The sequence below is a fragment of the Protomyctophum bolini genome (genome assembly GCF_963924005.1).
Source record: "Protomyctophum bolini genome assembly, chromosome: 6".
Lineage (NCBI taxonomy): Eukaryota > Metazoa > Chordata > Actinopteri > Myctophiformes > Myctophidae > Protomyctophum > Protomyctophum bolini.
Window position 1 is genome coordinate 32099474 of NC_137867.1, and position 23797 is coordinate 32123270.

General features: G+C 42.7%; 1 protein-coding gene across 2 annotated transcripts in view; it reads right to left on the reverse strand.

Moving 5' to 3' along the window:
* cabin1 (calcineurin binding protein 1) overlaps positions 1-23797 on the reverse strand; it is a 75228-nt gene that overhangs the window by 49609 nt on the left and 1822 nt on the right. Inside the window, exons 5-27 of one of the 2 annotated variants that reach the window (XM_080766556.1) lie at positions 23409-23543; positions 23110-23290; positions 22718-22847; positions 22128-22277; positions 21521-21828; positions 21255-21426; positions 21022-21155; positions 20189-20406; positions 20015-20087; positions 19750-19931; positions 19497-19634; positions 19166-19354; positions 18673-18915; positions 17523-17676; positions 17001-17116; positions 16302-16472; positions 14233-14439; positions 13523-13668; positions 10011-10272; positions 9434-9604; positions 8773-8862; positions 7862-8022; positions 7658-7755 (exon numbers count right to left, since the gene is read on the reverse strand). In XM_080766556.1, coding sequence (XP_080622682.1) covers positions 7658-7755; positions 7862-8022; positions 8773-8862; positions 9434-9604; positions 10011-10272; positions 13523-13668; positions 14233-14439; positions 16302-16472; positions 17001-17116; positions 17523-17676; positions 18673-18915; positions 19166-19354; positions 19497-19634; positions 19750-19931; positions 20015-20087; positions 20189-20406; positions 21022-21155; positions 21255-21426; positions 21521-21828; positions 22128-22277; positions 22718-22847; positions 23110-23290; positions 23409-23543 — 3829 coding nt within the window. Of the gene's footprint in view, positions 1-7546; positions 7756-7861; positions 8023-8772; positions 8863-9433; positions 9605-10010; positions 10273-13522; positions 13669-14232; positions 14440-16301; positions 16473-17000; positions 17117-17522; positions 17677-18672; positions 18916-19165; positions 19355-19496; positions 19635-19749; positions 19932-20014; positions 20088-20188; positions 20407-21021; positions 21156-21254; positions 21427-21520; positions 21829-22127; positions 22278-22717; positions 22848-23109; positions 23291-23408; positions 23544-23797 lie in introns of both variants that reach the window. The other variant, XM_080766555.1, reaches the window with a different exon arrangement.

A 23797-nucleotide genomic window follows, 5' to 3' on the forward strand; every position in this document is an offset into this window, starting at 1 on the left:
CTGAAAAACTTCAAATATTTATATAGCAGCACCACATTTTTTACATTTTTGAATACTGTACATACTGTACAGAACCCCACTGTACATAATGTAGCCGGGGAGCCCAGGCCCAAAAGCTCAAGGAATAGGGATGAACCTGTGATGTCATGACAAACTTTTTGTTTGTGTTTTTTCTAGTCACAGAATGAGAGGTCTGCTCTGCCGGAAACATCACGAAAAAGGTTTATGGCCATTTTTGTATAGGACAGACAACCAATATAAGGCAAACATATCCAAATTTCATTATATTTTAAGTAGTATGTGACATGTCAAACAAGGGGGTTCTCATGATTCTGAATCCATTCCAAGCATTAGTTTTGCATGAAAAACACTCCTTGGCCTAAATGCGGCCATCACACCTCATCACATTTGTGATGACGGCTGTGGCAGAGCCAGACCTCTCATTCTGTGGACCTTAATGACCAAATCAATAGAAAAAAAAACACAAATAAAAAGTATCACAGGTCCTATAACCTAAAGCAACATTCCTGTTGGATGGAATACATAGCCTCTTAGATTTCAGTGGGTATTAAGTGCAGTACCATTCAGGGAAGCCAGCCATATTGTAGACCTGGGCAGGCAGTAATCATGATCAAACTCTGGGGAGGCTGTTGAAGATACGGGGAGGTTTTAAAACATATTCAAGCCAAGCTGTATCCTTTTTTTTGGCAATAATGTTTTTCCTTTTATCCCCCCCCCCCCCCCCTCCCCTATTTTCTTCCTCCCAAATTAAGCAAAATCACACTATGGTTTGAGTTATGTGTAGATACCGTGCCATGTAAAATCAAATGTTGGCGACAGATCTTCAATAATAGACATTGGGCTCCATTTTCGTCACCGCTAAAACCCCTTATCCCTAAACTTCTTTGCTTTTACTATTTTGAAAAAGAATAGCTATTAAAAAATGTTTAGCAAAATAGTAAAAAAAAAAAAAAAGGCAAAGAAGTTTAGGGATATAAAGGGGTTTAGCGGTGACGAAAATGGAGACCATTGTTCCTACTTCCTGTGGATTTCTTTAGATTCCTTCTTACTATTTTAAGATCTGAATCTGGATCCATGGAACCAGTCCGAATCTTCATCCTTGACATTGACATTTTTATTTAAGAACCAAGAAAAAATAAACCCGTGTCAGGTTTCGTAATGTTCCACATTGTCAGAATCCGCTTGCATTTGTTTATGTACCAATGCATTTGTTTATGTACACAATGACTTTGAGACCCCCGTTTCACTCTGCAGTAAAAGTCAAAGGGGACAATATTTAGAGTGATCAGTTTCTAATCAACGGAGCAATATCGAATCTTCCCAATATTTGGAACTACACAACCCAAACCTCTGCCCAAGGTTGGCCAATTCCCCATGTGTTCTAGCCCCTTGTCAGTTGTCACTGCTAACGCCTACAGTCGGTTCTAGGGAGAGCACAGACCATCACGTCTATCCTCCGATACGTGTGATATCAAGGCTTGCTTCTTTTCATCCTACAGTGAAGAGTTTCACTGAGAGGACACAACTCATAATGGAACACACTGCTCCAGCTAGTTCAACAACCAAATGAGCAGGCTGCATTCACACAATGCAGCCAATACAGAACACGTGTTTGATGGCCACCTCAATGCATTTCCAATGGAAGTCACATTGTTTGACCAAACCTTTTTTTTTATGGGGGGGGGGGGGGGGCAGACCACAGCCATCAAACAAAAATGTTTGTTTAAAGTCACATGGTTAAACCATGTGCCTCCCATTGGAAATGCATTGGAGAGGCCAGCAAACACAGACAAAACAGGTGTTCTGTATGGCCTCATACACACATAACAAATGAACATGCTCTGTTCCGTCTGTGTTTCATGGCTCAATGCTTTTCCAATGGAAGTCACATGGTTTGACCAAACACTTGTTTAATGGGGGGAGGGGGGCAATCAAACACAAGAGTTTGGTCAAACCACATGACTTTCATTGGAAAAGCATTGAGGCGGCCATGGAACACAGACGGAACAGAGCATGTTCGTTTGATATGTGTTTATGGAGCCTAGGAGTATCTGGCACAGTGACGGAGATCAACCCGCCCGGCTTACCTCCCGTGAACACGGCCAATTAGCCCTTCGCAAAGATGTAACACAGGTAAAGTAATATGTCACTTTGCAAGTTTTACACCTGTCCAAAGTAATTTGTGATACAGACAAAATGAACCTTTTTTAATCCTTGTTGATACAACACCATTCAGGTCAATGATATAACATAATATATAAATAGCAGCCAGCCAGTCACGACTAAACCGCACGACACCCTCACACACACACACACCCCAAGAACAAGTGCCAGTCCGCACATTTTCTTTTACCCATTAGCCGGTCAGTGGAAACAGAGAGGTTGGGAACCCCTGACCTAATCAATCGATGTCGACTAATTGATAAGCTGTGATTTTCCTGAGAACCTGAATTTACTTAAAATAATGTCCTGAAATTTAACACCTTGTAAATTATATATTTCCAAATATCCAAACTCTTTCTAAAAAGGTGCTTTCAGACAGGCATCGTTTTACAGACGTTGTCGCCTGGATCAACCGCAGGTCTGCTCCAGGTCTGCCCAAGTGACAAGTTAACGCAAGCGTAAAAGAAAAAGCTAAAGAAAAAGCTCAACTCATTCCAGGTCTAGTTAGTCGCGGGCGTGTGCACAAAACGAGCACGCACGACAATTTCACAGTAACGCACTCAGGTAAATACGCTTGCGTATTTACTGACCCTCTACATCTCCTTGACTTCTCCGTGCGTACAGAAAGTCTCATTGAAAATGAATTACTAGGCACAGCCCATCTGAAATGACATTAATGCTAGGTTTTAAGTAACAGCTTTGATTTTACACCGTGAATAGTTTGGTTGCAAAATAGAGGGAGAGCGAGTGCATTTTCCGGCAGGGGCTGATGCCGTGGACACCCTAACCCTGAACACCCGCAGATGTGTTTCTCAGTCCAACACCCTACCCCAAACCCTAAACCTCACAGGGAAGCCACGGCTAATTTTTAACAGGCAGCGCATGTCAGGAGCTACAGGTGAGTTTTAACCAGCGACGCTGACCCCTACCCAAGGCCCAGTGAGGCTCTCCAACGTTGAAGTACTGGACACCAAATGTCCAACTGACATGAATAGCGGGGGGGCTATCGTGCCGGTTCAGTCTCTATCCTTCTTTACACTCTATGCCGCTACCCCACAGGGAAGACACTGTGATTTTTAACTGGCAAAGCATGTCTCGGCAGTTGCGGCATATGACTATATTATTGGACTTTTAGGCCATCAGGCTGAGGTTGTGAGACACTCTGCTACGCAGTGCATGCACATTCAGGATACAAATTGTCAGGGCCAAACCCTAGAATGGTTCATCAGTCTAAAAGGCTAAAGTCTGCAGCATAATCCAACCGAATGTGTGTTTGGCTACGGCACTGTACGTCAAAAACTTCAGCAGTGCCTTTCAGAACATTGGATAGTAGTTCATGGACCTCTCAGGGTTTTTAACTAGCCGAGCTAAGATCTTAGCCAAACGTCATGTGTGACTGATCAGAAGTGGGCACGATTAATTTTGTTTATGTATGTTTCCTGTCCAAGGTTTGATTCTGCCAGAAGAGACGTTGACTGAGGAGGTTAAGAGGTACTCAATATGGGAACCCATCACCCCAAATAAATAAAATTTAAGTTTAAATACTGGAAATTCCTGAGTGTTAATTTATCTCCGAGTGTATCTCAGACTCTACGAAACCATTTAGTTATATTTGAATGAATTTCGGGCTTCTTTAATGTATGACGTTTATCATCCAAATGAGCTTCATTTCACCCCAGTGCTAACATAAAGTGCTGAAAAGAAATGTATGTATTTGCTGTCAGCAGAGCTGGCTCTGCACCCATCAGGACGGAGGTTCCGTGTACTCCCAGTGGGGGCTCCTCACTGACAGGTGAACCAGTAGGACACAACAGCAGTGACAACACACAGAACTGTGTGTGGGGAGAAATCAATTGGCATAACAACTAATAGGGGGTTAAAAAAAAAGAGGAAAAAAGAAAAAGGTACATTGAATCTTTTCAACTGCTTTTCTAAATCTAATTCACAAATCAATAACATTATAGGTATGTCATACAATAGTTTATATGAAATAGTAAAGCAATTTAAGTTTCATGCCAATCAAATGGAGTCGTGTGTCTGAATCAGGCTCTTCCAAGTTATAACAGGCCTCAGACAACAAGGATATGACACCCACCAGCAAACCTGCACACAAGTCTATTTGTGTCTTCAGAATCAGAGTTGTGTGCCAATAAGGGGCCAGCTACATTCTTTCAAACATCAAATTAAGTGAGCATAATTAGAAAGGCAATAGTGCACTTCAAGCCAACACCAAACCCAAATCGAATGTGGCCAGACAGACTACACCATTAAGTGATCCTAGAGAAAGTAGCCTAATCCCTCAGTTAGATCTACATGCATATATAATAAATGATAAAGCAGGTGGTAGAAGCAAGCAGGCAGAGAGGTAGCAGGCAGGTAGGTAGGTAGGAAGGAATCTGGAGGGTGACAAAACTGGCAACATGGGCAATATGGCTGCAATATTTACACATCCAAGTTAAACATGATTCAGAGTATGGAATGGGTGAAAGAATGCCTTCAGTTGCACTTTTATTCCATGGAAATGAATGAGCCAGGGAAAGATTTCCCCAAAGTGTCTCGGTTTGGTTAGGATACAAATTGTCAGGGCCAAACCCTAGAATGGTTCATCAGTCTAAAAGGCTAAAGTCTGCAGCATAATCCAACCGAATGTGTGTTTGGCTACGGCACTGTACGTCAAAAACTTCAGCAGTGCCTTTCAGAACATTGGATAGTAGTTCATGGATCTTAGCCAAACGTCATGTGTGACTGATCAGAAGTGGGCACGATTAATTTTGTTTATGTATGTTTCCTGTCCAAGGTTTGATTCTGCCAGAAGAGACGTTGACTGAGGAGGTTAAGAGGTACTCAAAGTCAATATGGGAACCCATCACCCCAAATAAATAAAATTAAAGTTTTTCCTTCGAATTTGCTCCCTGTGTAGAGACCAGATGTTGGCCCGTTCACTCTAGTTCAGCCCTCCTCTTCCGGTGGTGCTCCTCCCACGTAATGGGAGTTGCTGACAGATTCAGCTGCAGAGCTCTGAATCTGTCTTGAGAGATTAGGAGGTACTAGCCTCGTGGTACATGCAGCTTTATGACCCCAGTGACCATAAACACAATGTGTGGCAATAAATGGCAAAATTTGCATGCCACAGCTCGTAGGATTGGTGAAACCAGCGGTTACAGCACTGTACACAACGCTTCAGTGGCTCGATTGACGGAGCGAGTCGCAGTGTTGAAAGGCAGATTGCAGAGTGGGCTGGGTCTAGCGTTCAGAACACAGAACTGAACTTAGGAAGTAATAAAAATGCTTTTGTCCAGAACTTTGTTCTACGTCAGCAAGCTCTGCCTCTGGCAGATGCTGAACAAAGTTCTTGTTCCGTTTGAGTGTTCTGGAGCCGTAACCGTCTAGAAGAGGGAGTGTCTGTATGTCTGCTGCTAATCTCACAAATCGACTGGACCGAACAGCACCATATTTCTAGTGCACACGACAAGTAGGGCACATATTTTTCATTTTATATATTTTGAAAATGTAACTTTAATTTTATAATGGAAGTCAAGGGCTGAAATCTCACCCAAATTGGGACTCATATGTCACAGATACTGTACGTCACATCACAGGCTGGCCACAATACGTCGAGGTTCACATTGGAGCCACACCATTGTGGATCCCGAGAGGTTTCAAAATGCAGCAAATGTTAATGTAAAAATAGACAACCTTCTCTACTCGGGTTCAAAAGAAATGTAGAACTAGAAATACTATTTTAACACAAGACATACTTTACGTTTACCGGTATACGTTTATTTCTATTTATTATTTTGTATGTATTATTTGGTTATAATTGTATAATGTATAATTTACCGCAAACCTAATGCTCATGTGATGTCATTTTATACATCCATTGTTGTGGAATAAATGTATACGTAATAACCGTGAAGCCGTGATTTTTCCATACAAATATACTATAATTGCATCCCTATTTATGAGTACAAAACCATTTTTACTTTGCTCTCAAGTTACAGTAATTCTTTGACATGTTTCTGACATCCAATGTTGCTGCGGCTGCCATTCAATACTAAACGGATATAAATATGGACTGTGCGTATGATAGAGAATGTAAATGAGATGGAGTAATGGAGTACATGATAAATAGTACGTGATGTGAACTAAATCTATTCCTTCCTTTCAATACACATTAAGGTCCTCAACTATGAAGTCTAACAGCAATTATGTAGATTCACTCCTTTTCTCTGTTCCAATGCATAATAAGGAATTTTACAATTCTCCATTCTGCTAGGATTGTGCAAGACCAAAAAGACTAGCATAGCCTTAGCCTATATTACTAAGCCTCTGAATTAATTGTCATGAAGGCTATGGCAAAAGTATATTATACTATAGCATACATACCATGAGCAAAACAAATACTTTGAACAAAGCTTATGGTTAAATATAACTAAATATTTAATTGAACATAAAATGTATCTAATCATGCTCTGATGAAGGCTGCATAGCCGAAACGCGTAAGCGTTCCTTTTTGGTGTGTGCCAATAAAGAAATGTGACTATGTGAGTACTTTGTCCGCCATTTGTTTAATTTTTTTAATTCCTATTTTTTGTATGTGACTGTCTGTATCTTTGTTCCATAAATGAAAATGTTTTTGACTGCTAGTTAAAGAAATTAATCATTCATTAATTTTATGTTCTAAATTAATTGGTTTTAGATAACTGCACACTAAAATAAATATTCATTGACTATAACAATAACCTTAGTTGCAGGCATAAACTGCTTTAAATTGCTTTATGCCAAGCAGTATGGTGGTAACTACTTAATGACCTGGGTGTCAAATTTACAGCTGTAAGATTGACAAACTATTATGCAGCAGTATTTCATGCCAATGTCGTTTCAAAATGGCTCAAGTAAAGATCTCTGTTGTAAATCGTTTTACAACCAACTGGAGATCTAGAGATGCAAGGGAAGAGGGAAGGCAAGGAAAATAAGAATGGTAAAGAATAATGCAACTTGCACAACACACACACACACACACACACACACACACACACACGCACGCACGCACGCACGCACGCACGCAGACACAGATGCTGTCTACCAAACCTCTTCACACCCATGTAGTGTTTACATTAATACTTCCGTTATTTTCAAGTGCAGCAAAGCAACAAATAATCAATAGCCATATTGCCCATTTTACCGCATCCCAATCACCCAGTGTGCAGACAGGGGATTATCATTATTACTGAAACCAAAGCGATTAGCATTGTGATTAGCCTTCTGAGCACTCCCTATGATGGGCTTCCTGTCCCAGTGCAAAAAGGGGGCAAACAAAGGGCCCATCCCCAGAGACTAGTGTCTAGGACTGGGACTGTACCATCGGCCTGCTGCTCCTCATGCTGCTGCTGCCACTGTTGCCGCCGGAGTGTTTTACGTTTGGCGTAATCGTGGTCGACCGGTGTGGAGATGTAAGGAGGGGATGTCAGACCTGGTGCGGCGCTGTGTGGGAGGGAGGCACCCATGATGGCAGCCGTGCAAACGGACGAACCCAGGGAGTCTTCGTCCAACGCAGAAAGGGGCTTCTCCCTGGAATGAAAAGGTGGAGAGAGAAAGGGTCAGTATGGAGGCTTCAACAACAGTTAAGGAATCTCGTTTCTTCTTGGGCAGGGGTATAAATGTTTTCTCATCTCACTTTTCATGCGACCTGGGCATGCTCGGCATGCTCTTCTCCTCCCCTCTGGCAAACGGCCCACAGGCCGCCTCCACCAGCTGGGTGAAAAAGAGCTCATGGTCCAGGTCGGGTTCATTGGCTTCCAGGAGCTTCAGGATGGTGGCACTCATACGGAAATACAACTGGAGAGGTGATGGAGACAAGGATTAGTTAGAGGTTTACAGTATATTCCACTTAGTTTATTATACCTTCAGGGAATCTTTGCTGGTCAACTGCTGTGGAGGGGGAAAAAAAACAGTATAAAGTAAGTATACCTACATGAGTTTTAACACTTTGTGAGCCCAGACAAAACTTTCAAAAAATCACTTTCACCTAGAAACTCCATTCACACTTTTTGAGTGGTGCAACCACTCCTACATCCAGCAATGTCTGTGTACCGGTTTGTTTGTTTGTTTGTTTGTGATGTAGGTGTATGAGCACAAGTGGTGTGCGCATGCGTGAAATTGGAACGAGAGAAGTATGTGACATGGCTGCCACCTGCTGGACGCAAATCCAACTTCTGACTGCCACGGTCTGTGGGGGTGATTTAGAGGCTGCGCACGCAGCACAGAAACAGGATTGATATCCATAATAAAGCTAATCTGACGGAGCAGAGAGAGAGAGAGAGAGGAGGGGGGAGAGAGGGGAGTTGCACCACTCGGTTCACACAGGTGTGATTTTATAATTCAGCTGACTGTGGAGACACATGCTGGAACTTTTTACTTTGAAATGTTTTATAGTTTCTGAGTTATTTAACTTAAACGCCCAATGCATTCTCAATGGCAATAACACAAACTTTGGCACCACGTATTAATAAAAATAAAAAAAACGTGTGAACATGCACCCACTCACACTGTTGAACCACAATATACATGGACGGTACAGTAGCTTACCTCTAAGGCCTCCATCGCCAAATCAGGAGGATTGTGGTAGTGGATTTTCCGTGGGTACCTGGCTGCCTCCTCATGCAAATAGTGTGCAGCCTGTACAGAGACCAATATCTCATTACACCTTTCTCCGAATGTCCCTCAGGGATCCACAAGATTAAACAAAGGACAAAAAGGTTTGAAGAGGTAATCATGATTATTCTGCATTAAAATTGAGAACACCATTATCCTTTACACCTCATTAGTCTCACCGACTTGGGGAATAAATATACGCTAAACCATTTTCGCATTTTATATTACTAGGGTGAATATTTTCAACCACAGCAGGCAGGCATTCTAAATTAAATAAAACAATGATACTTGACTCGATTAGAAATGATAGAAGAATTGTGGTAAGCAATGCACACACACGTTTACTTCAGACCTAAGGGGACTAGAGACAACACATGGAAAAGAGATGAAATGGAGGGAATAAATACTGTAGCAGAGCTTCATGAGCTGACATGGTGAGTTCACAGTGTTCCCAATGGCCCCCTCCTCCTCCTCCTCATTTCCACCTCCTCCACTCTGCCGACCTCCACAAACCCTTCTTATTCCTGTGGGCTCACTGCCCTCCACTGAACAGACCTCTCCATACATTGTTCTATGGTAGAAAACATCACATCACCTTTTTGTAGAGTTCTAGGTATTCCCGTGGAGGCTGCTTGCGTTTCTCTGCTATCTTTCCCAGCATGTAGTTGATTAGCCACTCTTCTTCATCGTTGTCACCCTCACAACGAGAAGCCCCCTGGAAACATTGAGAGGCGGTCTCCAGCATGGAGTCTCTCCTTTCCTCCATCTGGAACAGTACACGTACCGTAGTTTAGGCGCAGGCATATGCAGATAGCCACACACAATTTGGGGAAATGCTCATCGTTTCATTTATTTCTTGCACATATTTATATATACAGATTTATTGGAAGTTTGTATTGTAATATTTGGCGATACTGAAGTAGAGCTTTCGATTTGACGAGCAATCACACTATCAGCCGCTAAAAGCTCAAATAGAGGAAGAGGGACTATCAAGACTGATGTACCTCAAGGGAACAGATATACATTAACTGAACAGTGAATTCTCAAGTGGCATGACCACAAGTGACAAGACATGGCATTTAGCACACTAGGGAGGGAAACGTGCTCACTGGGCCCCGACAGTGGACAGTGCAAAACTGCACCCTGGCATGAAGTGCACGTCGTCAGGTTACCTGTTTAACCACGTCCAGGGGAAGCTCGCTCCGCCACTGCTTGAGCTGCCGCGAGGCGAAGGAGTGCAGGGCATAGCACATGGTGCCATATTCGATCCACAGAGACAGGTTGGAGCTGTCTATCTCCAGGGCCCTTTTGAAGCAGATGAGCACTGCTTGGGAGTGCTTCCAGATGGGCCCGTCGCTCTTCAGCTCGTTGGAGTTCAGCTTCTCCTGGATGCGACTGGCCCTGGCCAGTGCCATGCCAGCCCAGGAGTCAAACCTGAACGAATACACATGCATCTAATTTAACAAGGCTTAAGTTGGTCACGTGCCAAAAGCGGTGGACAGAAACTGTGGACATTATGCTGTTGCCCCAACACGGGCAGAAACAAGGCCTTTTAACCAGGCTACTTACACACACTACAACTCGCTTACAATTCGCAAACCTGGCAACACTGCTCTGTGTTCTCATACGCCCACCAGCCCCGCCCCCACACTCCTTTTCAGTCTCACAATCAGCCATCTTGCTTTTTAGGGCCCTCGCAGGATAACAGAAAGAAGGAAGGGGAGAAATTAGTGCTTATCCCTTCTAAATCCCTGCATTTACAAAATAAAACACTCAGCGAATCCCTTAGTTAAATCAACATTGTTCATTGTCACTACTTGGATTGTGCCGAAATATTTACGTTACACGTATAGCTTTTGCTAATTCCGCCTGCCAGCCCACCGCCGACTACACACGCCTGCACACACACACACACACACACACACACACACACACACACACGCCAACTACGTTCACTTAATGGGGCCAGTCCTTCACAGTGACACACGCGTTAGATGAACCACGCGACCGGGATGGTTTCTACCCCTCAATGTCGTGCATTTGCTGCGCCCTTCTAATGCTGCGCCACGCCTACTCTATACTGCTCCATGCGACTCGAACAGCGTCAGCAGCAGCAGCTCCGAGCCTCCGTCAGAAAGGCTGCCCACAGCACTGCACAGCCCCACACCCAAATGAATCGAATGAATGAATAAGGCGCTTATATCGCTTTTGCTCAGTGGATGGGACATTTACATTAAAAGCAATCGGATGGACGCGTGGATAACGGCATGGTTGGGTGCAATCGGAGGGAAAGCTTCCATAATCCATATAGCTTCCATGCTAGCTGCTTCAGACACAGGGGAGGGGAGGGAGAAATAGTGCGAAATAGCGCTTATGCAACAATTACCCTAAAACACAAACACCTCAACTCGATGTCATTGTGAATAAGAATTTCGAGCGAAATAATAATTTTTGGAAGGACACTTTCACCCAGTATCAAGCTAAATGTGGAAGCCGTGTGTGTCACGGGTGACCTATAGATTCCTGTAACCAGCCTCTCGCACTGCCTGCGAGTTGGCTCCGTCTAAGGCTCCGTCTCATGAGCAAATTTAGAACTTCCGGTCTGAGAGCTAGCAGATTTAAGACATCCGGTTGCTTTCAGAATAAAATAAGGTTATTTAATTCGTTAATTAAATAATTTTTACATTACATTATTAGTATTATTATTACATTACAGTTATTGTAAAGACACACATTATGTTTCTGTGTAAAAATAAGTAATTAAATAACATAAAAAAGTTATCTAAATGGATAAATGCTATTCACTGGAGTGCATGGACTTTATAAAGTGGACACTGGACAAAAGACGGCTCCGCCAGGCAACTATCTGGACATACCCACGCGTTTGGGAAGATGTCCTCTACCACCCCACAGTCTCCGCTAAGCGGGAGAGGTGTAAAATTCACAGCAGCAGAGCTTCTACTGGGGTCAATGCAAAAAAATGTACCGTTTCCGGACCCAGAATGGACACTGGACAAAGAGGCCTCCGCGAGGCAACTATCTGGACATACCCACGCGTCCGGGGAGATGTCCTCTACCACCCCACAGTCTCCACTAAGCGGGAGAGGTGTAAAATTCAGAGCAGCAGACCTTCTATTGGGGTCAACACTCAAAAAAGTGCCGTTTCCACACCCAGAATGGACACTGGACAAAGAGGCCTCCGCGAGGCAACTATCTGGACATACCCACGCGTCCGGGGAGATGTCCTCTACCACCCCACAGTCTCCGCTAAGCGAGAGAGGTGTACAATTCAGAGCAGCAGAGCTTCTACTGGGGTCAATGCAAAAGAAATTACCGTTTCCGGACCCAGACTGGACACTGGACAAAAGACGGCTCCGCGAGGCAACTATCTGGACATACCCACGCGTCCGGGGACATGTCCTCTACCACCCCACAGTCTCCGCTAAGCGGGAGAGGTGTAAAATTCAGAGCAGCAGACCTTCTATTGGGGTCAACACTCAAAAAAGTGCCGTTTCCAGACCCAGAATGGACACTGGACAAAGAGGCCTCCGCGAGGCAACTATCTGGACATACCCACGCGTCCGGGGAGATGTCCTCTACCACCCCACAGTCTCCGCTAAGCGAGTAAATGGGTGCTTATATTTCTATGTGAAATGTGGTGATGCTGGCATCACAATAGATGCCAGCATCACGCTGCCTCCGTCTAATAAGCACATTTACAACTTCCTGTTTGGAAACCGAAACAGATGCTTCTGACATTTGCCTGTGCGTGCTTAATCGTTGTACTTCTGAACACATTTCCCAAATCTCAGTGATTTATCCACACATCGCTGTGTGTGTGTGTGTGTGTGTGTGTGTGTGTGTGTCGCGTCGCCCTCCAGCTGCAATTGCGAGTGTGCGCTGTGTGCAGGGCACACTACTGAGTTTAAAACCACAGCTGAAACATGAATTGGAGTCAATTCCCGCAATTTCCTTCTTCCCATATTGCGCTGCAACGACACTAGGATTGAGCCCCCCGAAGGGGGGCGAAATTCTAGTGACATACGATCGTGTATCGTATGTCAGTGGACAAAAACAGAATGTTCTGTGGATGCCGTGCACATATGCACATTCAAACGGAGTTGGTAGTATACTAGGGACGGGAATCATCAGGGCTCTCCCGATACGATCAGCTCCTACGCACTGATTCGATACTGTGATTCTGTAAGTATTGTTATTCTGTAAATATTCAGACTGAAAATAAATAATGTAACTTTTAAAATACTATGAATGACTATGAAACTCCGTTGGAACTTTCAATGATAGTTTGTATAAGTGCACAAACTGAGCTTTGTATCATCCATTATGCTTACGTTGCTTTCTTGCTCCCATTTTTACTCACACCTATCACCAGAGAGTAATACGCAGACTAAAGATCAATTTGGAATAATTATAGCGATATAAAACAAAAGGGTGGTTCTAAAGCAACTTGTTTGTGTGCCGTTTGTTTTTATGTAAAGCACCTTTGAGTTCAGAATAAGTCTGAAGGATGCCATACACATAAAACTTAATGTGCCACCACCAAGACAAATTCTGAAGCACGCAGAATTGTAAAACACCAGAAAATAGGCAGATACTGTTTGTTTTTTTGCTCATAATTCTAACTTTTTTAAGTGGTATAGAGACCATCACTGATGATACCAACCTGTTGGGACACACACATATATCGTGCATGTAGAACTTGATGGCTTTGGACTGCTCCTTGTTCTTGAAGTGGTAGTCGGCCAGGAGGTAGTAGATCTCATTAATGATTGGAGGAGCTGTGGCGCCACCCTCAGGAAGACATGGAGTCTTAAAGAAAATACAACAGACATTGGATTGACCACTTAAATTACACATGGGCATTGACATATGCCAATGACAGATTGGCGAGTGCCAGATTTGTAACTTTTCCCAAATTGTATCATCTTTGTCATTGTCTATGGGATTTGGAAGTCCCAAGACTGCCCATCCCCAGGCATGGACTAGCGATATATTATTTCACTGCCCGAGTAAATATTTAATTCACCCAGTGCCAGCCAGTTTGTCCTTTAAGTACTCACTCATATAATATTTACATAATAATTACAGTGACATTTGCTGGGAATTCACAAATTAAAATCCAATAATAGCGTACCAAAAAGAGGAACGCAGCTAAACACATGTGAAAAAATACCCTAAATGGGAGTGGATGGGAGCGGATGGGAGCTGTTTTTAGCGATCATGTGATTTCCTGGTTCGTGGTTTCATGGCAGGACGTGTGGCCAGCCATCACTTGGTGAAAATAGCCAATCTACAAGCTCATAACACAGCAATGTGAGTGTTGTGAGGAAAACGTATAAATGCATCAAGATAGGGATAACATGCATTGCTGACCTTTGCCGTCATGCCCTCGATGTACGCTGCCACGTCATCCATAGAGAGAGTAGGTGTGTCGCTGGGGGGCGCCATGCCAGAGAACCTCCTCAGAAGGTTGGCCAGGTCAGCAGACACCGTACTGGTCTTGTAACTGTCAAACTCGGGCAGCGTCTTCGGCTTAAAATACTGCAACATGTTGAAAGCATTGCTCCACAGGAGCTCCACCTGCAGTTCAGACATGAGAGTTAATACTAAATACTACGCGGGCTGTAATGTTTAATGAGAGTTAATACTAAATACTACGCAGGCTGTAATGTTTAATGAGAGTTAATACTAAATACTACGGGCTGTAATGTTTAATGAGAGTTAATACTAAATACTACGCGGGCTGTAATGTTTAATGAGAGTTAATACTAAATACTACGCAGGCTGTAATGTTTAATGAGAGTTAATACTAAATACTACGGGCTGTAATGTTTAATGAGAGTTAATACTAAATACTACAGGCTGTAATGTTTAATGAGAGTTAATACTAAATACTACAGGCTGTAATGTTTAATGAGAGTTAATACTAAATACTACAGGCTGTAATGTTTAATGAGAGTTAATACTAAATAATACGCGGGCTGTAATGTTTAAGTCACATGGCATGGCAGTAATGTGCTGCTGTGGTGATTATGAGTGCAGTGCCAAACGATAGCATCATGTATGCTACTTAAAGAATTATAAAAAAAAAGCTCTAATTGATATTCATTGGTTAAATAAAATGTATTGCTACCAGTAAGACGCCTTAAGGCGACGGGCGACCGAAGGGCTGACACACTGTACCGGAATAATGTCACTTCATTATGTCATAGAAGTTAAATTTGAAATTGTCTCATATAAGCAGGGGTGCACATTCATATTTGTGTGTGTGTGTGTGTGTGTGTGTGTGTGTGTGTGTGTGGCGTGGCGCAATATTAGGCCAATGTGAAAAGGGTTTCTTCTTACGCCTTGGCATTTTGTTCCAAACAATTGTTTTGCGAAAATCCACCCATTGGTGTCGCTATAACAGGCCAATGTGAAAAGGGTGGGATATATTCCTGAGGCTTTCTGTTCGAAACGGGCTAATCGTGCAAACTTTGCAAGCCAATATTAGCCAATTAGGATGGAATATGAAATATCGGACAGATCCGTCTTGAACACATGACTATAGAGATACTGTGTAACGATTTGCGGGATTTATGGACAGAATCTGGAGGAGTAATATCCAAAAATGGAGGCCAGGTTAACGGTGCCAGAGCACCGTGTCACGTTACGCTTTCACTGCACGTTTGGGCCTCAACTTATTGTTATAAAGTTAAAGATCTGTTTCTGATAGTGTTTGTTCAGTAAAGGTAATCTCCAGCATTCGAATAAAGTGGGTCAGGAGAAAGAATCCATGTATTACTGTAGCTTCAGTTTTATAGTCTTCCAATTCTGTCTGCTCTTCTTTTTTCTCCCTCGTTTCAATCACTTCCGATTTCAAATGTTTATCCTGTATGCTGTATGATATCTCTCTTCTTAGTCCTGATTAGATTAAATTGTTATCCCAATCTGAAAATAGATTTTCTGAATGTCGCAGAGTGCAAAACCGGTGTCAATTCATGTCTGATGCATTTAAAATTTCAAGCCCCCTGGAAGTAAAGCCATTTGCTCATCCGTGTACTGACTTGTTGTGAGACATTCTCAAACTCGTATGGCGTAGATGACCAACCAGTTAATTAAATTTGGCTAATTAAGTCAGCTAACATAATCGGTTCATCATGCATCTACTGTGACTTACAACGCCAGTCATCAAGGTTTATCTACATTCAAATGTGGGGTCGATAACCAACTACCGGTAGTGTCCAGATATGTGCACTACAGGTCATAGTGACTTCATAGAACACACACTGTAACTCACATGACACAAGCAGCAAGGCATGACTGGTGCTATGTCCAGACGAGGATATAATTAACATAACCGCAATATGGACAAAGGAAAGTTTTAACCACGGCCGAGCCGTCCTCGTGTATACAGGGTCTGTGTGTGTGTGTGTGTGTGTGTGTGTGTGTGTGTGTGTGACCTGTGGCGCAGCGTGGTCCTCGAGGTAACGAGGCTTGCTCTTTTTACTGGGGTAGCCATACAGGCAGTAGAAGCATTGCTCCAAGGCCATCTCTAGCTCCTCTTTAAACGGATGGGAGTCTTTGTTGCTGGCGGCGGCTGCGGCTGCAAAATCTTTTTCCAGAACACCGATCTGCATCAAACATATTTCATGTAGTCGTTGTGAAACAAGTTTAAATGCTGAGCCCAAAGGATTTAAACAAAGGCATAATGGTTGAAGGATTTTCAAATGCTGTAGTGTGTCATAATTAATTATCAACAATTTTCATATACTGTTTGTGAGCAACGTTCTATTCTATTGTCTCTACTGGCTTAATAATGTTATTTGCTGTAGAAAGTAAGAGATAGTCAAAAGGTTGGAAGTCATAGCATAATGTTGAAGAGTTAGCATAATGTTTGACCTGAAACGTAATATTCCAGGATCACTTTAAATACATTCTCAAGGTTTGGTACTTTAAAATTACAATATTCTCAAAACAACATTATTGTTTAAAGCACAATTTACTTGCAGTACTTCCACAAATGTGACAATACAAATACAAACTGCTCCGGGCTGTTTGATGTGGAACTTACCTCAGTACCAAAACGCCTTTTGTGTATAACGCAACAATGGCTCAAATAAAAACGACTGTCTGAGGTGACGTGTTACGATAACACTCACATAGAACTTGAGGAGCGTGCCATCTGAGTTGCAGCACCAGGAGCGCCGGCCCAGGTACTCATGGGCTGTATTCAGCAACATCAGAGAGGAAGGCAGCATGGGAGTGTCAGTGCCATCTGAGGAGAAAAGGTCACAACAATGCCCAGTTCATTTAATATCCCAAAGAGTTAGGTGTATAAAAAAATGAAATATGTGGAAATAGCTGTAGATCAGATAATATAAAATGCAAGAGATGCATGTAAACAGACAAATTACAGGCAAGACAAGCAGAGGAGTCTCCTAACCAAAGGGCAGTGCGGTGGCCATTTGTATGTGTACCACTGGGTATGACTTAATCAGTCAATGATAAGTCCGTCAAATGCAGGCTTTGCAACACCAATATTTCAAGAATTGCAATGAGCTATTGCTATTAAATAATGACATAAACTTATGTCACCACTAGATGGTAGTCTTTAGCAGTAAACAAACAGTGGGTCATTCCTTCTATACAAGTTCCAGTTTGCGACCAACCAACCACCATACCTCCTTCATCCCCTACAGAGATGTGCTGTCGAAGCATGCAGTCAAAAGCAGCCTCCTCGTGTTTGATGACACGATGCAGGATGATCCATGGCAGGACAGAGGAGAAACACGGCTCCTTAGGGTCGTCAGGTATCGTCATGCTGAGGTCAATGAGCTGGAGACGACGACACATCACGTTTAGAGAACATGTGTAGCAATCACACAATGCTCCGGTCACTCCCCGAGCTACCTTAATTTCACAGTTTTATGTAAGCAGTGAGGGTTGTATGGTGGTGATGATGATTTATATTAGTGGTAATGGTTGTGGTGATGTGGATGATGTTAACCCATTTTGACCTGAGATCAGATTCTAAAAATGTCTTCTACGTCCTGACAAAAAGCTATGTTTCTATGTGTCGTTCTTCGATTTTTACAAAAATAGCAGACCTACAAGCTCGTAGTGCGCCCACTCTGTGGCACGCTCACCACTCGGTGGAGCACTATGAGCTTGTAGATCTGCTATTTTTCAATAGCTAAAGCATAACATAATGCTAACACCAAAAGGGGTTCCCGCCCAAAATGGGTTTTAATATAACATGATGAAAATGACGATAATGGTATTAATTCTAACAATAAGTATTATTATAATAATTATAATGTCTAAATATAAAAAAAATGTTAAGTAGTAGTGTATAGCTTGTATGGATCCAGGTGGATCGATAATGACACAGGTATTGAAAGATAGGTGCATGGGGGATTGTTTTTGTCTTTGGTTTATGTACCGGTATTTCAATCTGGAGATAATTTTGTTTAGATTGATTACTCATTGTAACTATAATAGTTTTTTGTATGCAAGTTAGGCACTTACTACTGGTGAAGATGATAAAATAAAACTAACTAACTAAACAGGCTAAATCACACTTAAAATAACATTGCTCTTAACTCTGACCCAGGTGTGGCATCCATGGCCAACCTGCACTTAGGTCATTTTCTATACTTTTTGTTTGCTGATTGATGTTATTGTATATTGTTTAGTTTTTTCGTAATCTTGTGAGAATATTTGAGTCATGGCTGTGATTTGGGATACTCATGTATTCTACAACATGAACATACAGTTTATTAACTCTGCCAATAAAGAACAGCCCCCGAGTTTAACACTTCTCAATCTCACCTGGATGAGGTTGTTGGCCAGACGGGCCAAGCTGGAGGAGCGAGGAACGTTGGCCAGAAGCTGTGGGTCCTCGGCGAAGCAGACCTCAATGCCAGTCAGTAGCTGTGTGACGGTGCTGACCCACTCCTCTTTGGCACACGGGGAGCTGGTCGGAACGGAGTTGAGCTGCTGCAGGGTTTCGTTCAGGGCCACCTCGGTGCACTCCATACACTGCTGATAATCCTTCTGCTTCAACAGGGAGTTCTAAGGCCACACACACACACATGTGAACGGAGGACAACAAACTGTGTCTGTCAACTGAGCGGGCAGTTTAATTTCAAATTAGCAGCGCTGTCATACATATATCAGTATATGTATGTATGACAACATGCCAATATCTTATGCTTATTAAAGGTGGTATGGTGTGTAGACTATTCAGTACATGATTCATTATGCAGACTTGGTGTTGCCAAAGACATATATGTCACTGTGTCAAACTTGTAGAATATCTTACCTGCAACAGCATTAACTGAGCAGGCCTTTCAGGTGCTGCGCTGACAAATTCAAGAGGTTTGCTTCTGCCGCCATAATTGAGGGTGGGCTGTAGTAGACGCACAACAGATTCAAAATCCCCAGACTCAAAGAGGCGCTGTATTTCCTCCAGAGACTGACAACGCTCAAGGGACTTAAGTCGCTTATCAATCTGTCAATGGGAGAGAATAGATTTTCACTGAACCAGCAACAAAACAGAAGGGTTGCCATGGCTTCACCACATTTGGTTTGCCGCAAGTACACTCGACAATATCTCAAATTCACATTGAAATCAAACGGCTACTGGCACCAACCTCCTCCACTGAAATTGCTGCATCTACTCGTAGATTGGGCAGGTTGATGGTGTAATATTTCTCATCAGAGGTCTTTGGTTTGCTCTGCAGCAGGCCTGTGCACACGTCATAGCTCTCTAGGGCCAGCTCCATATCCCCCTGAGAAAGATACGGATGCACCAGAAAGAAGACTTGAGTTAATGGTTTATGTCAAGCATAGAAAATCCCACATACAGTAACGACAATTGAGGCAAAGGCAGCATAAAGGTCTTACCTGAAGAGCCAAGAACCTTGCCTTGAGCCAGTAGACACGCACCATCACGTCTAGCCAGCCATCCTCAAAGATGTCCCTCTGGGTAGAACCTAAGGCCAGCAGCAGCAGGTCACCCTCAAAGTGCTGTCCAGGGAACTCTGTGTCAGCTGCATCGCTGCCCTGACTGTTCATTCTTGGAGACACTATGAACACGGAATATCAAAAGGTTTCATACCATTATTGAGGATAGACAATGACAATAATCAGTTTGTCAATTGGTACATACCAGTCTTCCCTTTGCTATGCGACCATTGCTCCAATTGTAGCTCCATGCATGCTAAGCTCATCTCCAACATTTCCTGCACAAGAAATATCTAGTTATTGTATTGAGCAAGTACAACCGTTTGTGTGACAAATTTATCTTTGAAGTTGAACTTTAACATTAACAGATTTCATTTACCCCTATGTGTTGGTTGCTGCAGTCTCTGAGCAGAGGATTGGGAAGTCCACCACTGTGCTTCCTCCATGTCTGATAGACATCCAGTACCACAGCGGCCAGCCCCCGGGACCACTCCTCCATAAACTTCTGACCAACCGCCTTCAGGTAGCGCATCATGAGCTCCAGGATGCCACCATTAGTCATGTTATTCAGCAGGAAGTTGTGGACATCCAGTTTTTCTACAGATAGGTGGATGGCATAGTTTGTTAACCTGATAAATAGGTGACATGTGAGAAGAATGTTGTCCCTGTAAGTGCAGAAAACTTTCTATATTTCAACAGTTTCCCAATGAATGCCTATTGTCTCCGTCGAGTGAGTCAATTGCTGATCTACAAGCTCACAATATGCAAAAGTACCTACAACATGCAAAAGTAGCTAAAATTGCTGATTTACAAGCTCACAACACACAAGTTTGCTGATCTGCCATTTTATCTATTTTATAAGAATTCTGGAAAGGTGTGCCCACAACAGGACCATGGCACAGTTGCTGTTTTGGGGATGTTTATCAGAGACAACAAACAATAGTGGACCATTGTTAATACAGCATCAGGAGGATTTACATGCCATATTTAACCACTTAAACTTACTTAAGCTTACTTGTGAATACAAAAAAAGAACTACTACATTAAATCCACTGTCTGGAACATGGGTTCTTTATTCCATTTTCTGAAGAGTAATGGTTTTGGTTATGGGTCAGACCGGGCACATTATTATACGTTATTATTGAGCCTTCAACTCACTCCAGTCTGTTCAGGTTTTAATATCAGGCCCATTGAGAGCCCTGTACCACATACCAGTTTCCATGTATTTAACTGAGTCCATGGGCAAACAACCTCCATGGAGATGTTGCGCGTCATCCTTGACATCACACTGGGCCTCCAGATTACTGAGGCTCTCGTCATCGTCTTCAGGATCAAACTTCCGTAGCCTAAAAAAAGAAGAAGAAGAAAACAACTGTGGTTGTTAGAATTACATCAGTGTCTGCATGCATGCTAGGTGCGTTTTTGTTAGGTTTGTCGAGATTTACCTGGAAGGCAGATATTTGAAAAGCAGCTCTTGAAAATCAATCTTCTCTTCCTTCTTGCACTTTGTATTTCGGACACGGGCCGACCGCCGTTTGGCCGTCTCCCCGCTGTCTTCCACCACGCGTTTCCTCTTGGGGGCTTTCTTTCCCTTGTCAGTCAGGGAGGTATCCATAGCTGCAAAGGTGCCGTATGCATTTGAAATCTAATCATCAATAACTCATACTGCATAATAATTACATCAAATCAATAGCAATGTATTTGCACTGACCAACAAGAGGTGGATCTGTGGTGACCTCCACAGTGGTCTGACTGGGGATGGCCTGAGCCAGCGTGGTGGGTTGTGGCAAGGCAGGGGCTTCAGGTATGGCTATTGGGGGCAGGGACGAGCTGGGGCTGCTGCTAGGCACAGTGGTCTGGACTGTGCTGGCCGGGCTACTGGGCTGGGGCAGGTTCTGGAGGCAGTTTGACTCGCGGTATTCCGACAGGTCAATCCTGCGACCCAGACTTGGGTGTGGAGGCTCACATGTAGTCTGATGTCTGTACATTGCAAGAAAGCACTCTCCCACATGTTTCCACCTGGAGATCAACAAATGCAACCAAAGAATTGTTATTAAAGGGCAACTTCAAACGTAAAACATGCTGTGACAGGGATTTTCCAGCAAAGAGAGAACACACATCCTCCTCACAATAGAATGATACAATTCATACACACATTTTTGTGAAGTTAGACAATAGAATTTTAACATTGACCTATATTATGCATATTCTGTTTATATCTATATTATATTATATTTATGTATATCTATTGTCAGTGGAAGTATAATCTGTAATATTACATGCTTAAGTAAAAAGAGAAAAATCAGGCTATCACTCACGAGAAGCAGCGTATGGGCTGAACAAGGATCAGGTCAGGTTTAGGCTCACGGTTAGACAGAGCCTGTCTGCGCTTCCTTAAGTCTGATGCTTCCTGTACAATGGATTTGCTCACCTCTTCGTCCACATCCACATAGTGAACAGACATGTCACTGCAAACAAAACCACAGAGGCTCAAGACTACAGCAGCAGAGAGATTCAGATATGTTAATGTACACCACTAGAGCCACAATTCTAAAAGATGAATTACGCCTATTTGTTATTTAATTCATGGTTCACAGGTTCAGGTTTTCGTTCACTAATATATCTTGTTGTATATTAAATGAATAAAGACTTTAATAATTTAATATAGGTTACAAGAGTACAACTAACAACACACAGCAGGCGCGTAGCGTGGATCAAATGATTGACTGGGTAAATTAGCAAATTGGCTGTTTGCGATCACTTTATAAATGCCGTGGCGACGTGGGTGTACTACAAAACCGACGCTCGAATTTGGGGCAGATTTTACACTCAATTGATAAATGAGGGCCTGAATGTCTATTAAGCGGTATGCTATCCTGCCACTAGTTTAGGAACATGTGGGCCTCACCACTTCATGAACATGTGCATGGTGTCTCTCTTCAGACACGGCTGCTCGTCAAAGATTTTCTCCTTCAACACCAGGCCTTTAGTGTAACAGTGGTCTTTCTCCAAGGCTTTGGCGATGAAATACAAACAGCCTAGAAAGTAACAGAATACATAAATGATACATGCTTCTCTCCGTGGCTAAACCAGTCTGAACTTTAAACAATATATAAATGTGAGAAGGGTACAGTCACTTGTAATACACACACTTACAAAAGATCAAGTCTATATGGAGAATTATTAACAACCAGGCTGGTCATAATCTTTTTTATAAATTGTGATTTGGCAATAAGATAATGCCAATCTAGACCGTTATTCAAAGGGTTATCAACACAATGAGGGAGGTATATGACTTACAGCTGTAGTCGCTAAGCGTGTACAGAATAGTAATGAGGTCATCCAGGCAGGGCCAGTGGTCTGGGTTACAGTGCAGACCCTCCTCAAAAGCATGTCGAGCCAGAGGGACACGCACCAATTTCACTGCCACCTGACCAATCTTATACCACATGTTCACATCAGTGGAATCCAGCATGACAGCCTGGAGAAAAAATTTAAAGGAAGGAGAAAAGAAAATGATACAATGGACATTGCATGACTGGTTGGGGCATTGCATTTCCAACATACATTGTTCCTGACTTTAGTTTTGATTAATTTACCTCCAAGTAAAACTCCATAGCAGTCTCAAGGTCATCTCGCAACGCAGCCAAGCTAGCCAAGTTCTTGAAAGTTGAGTATTTCAACATCAGCCCGGGATGCTTGAGACCCACTCTCTGATCCTCTGAGGGCTTAGCCTAAGAAATAAACATCAGGATAAGGATTTATCAAATGTGCAGTGATGTAAATAGGTTTTCAATGTAATGAGTCCCAGGATGCAGGGATGGTCTTTTAGATGAGTCCCAGGGACATTTTATGAGTCCCACTTCAACAACGTTAGGAGTCATATTTTGCCATTTACAAATTGCAGCATTTAACTCCCATTTCATTTTATATGGTTATAATGTGATTATATTCATGTAGAAAACAGAAGAAATTATTATTATAACTA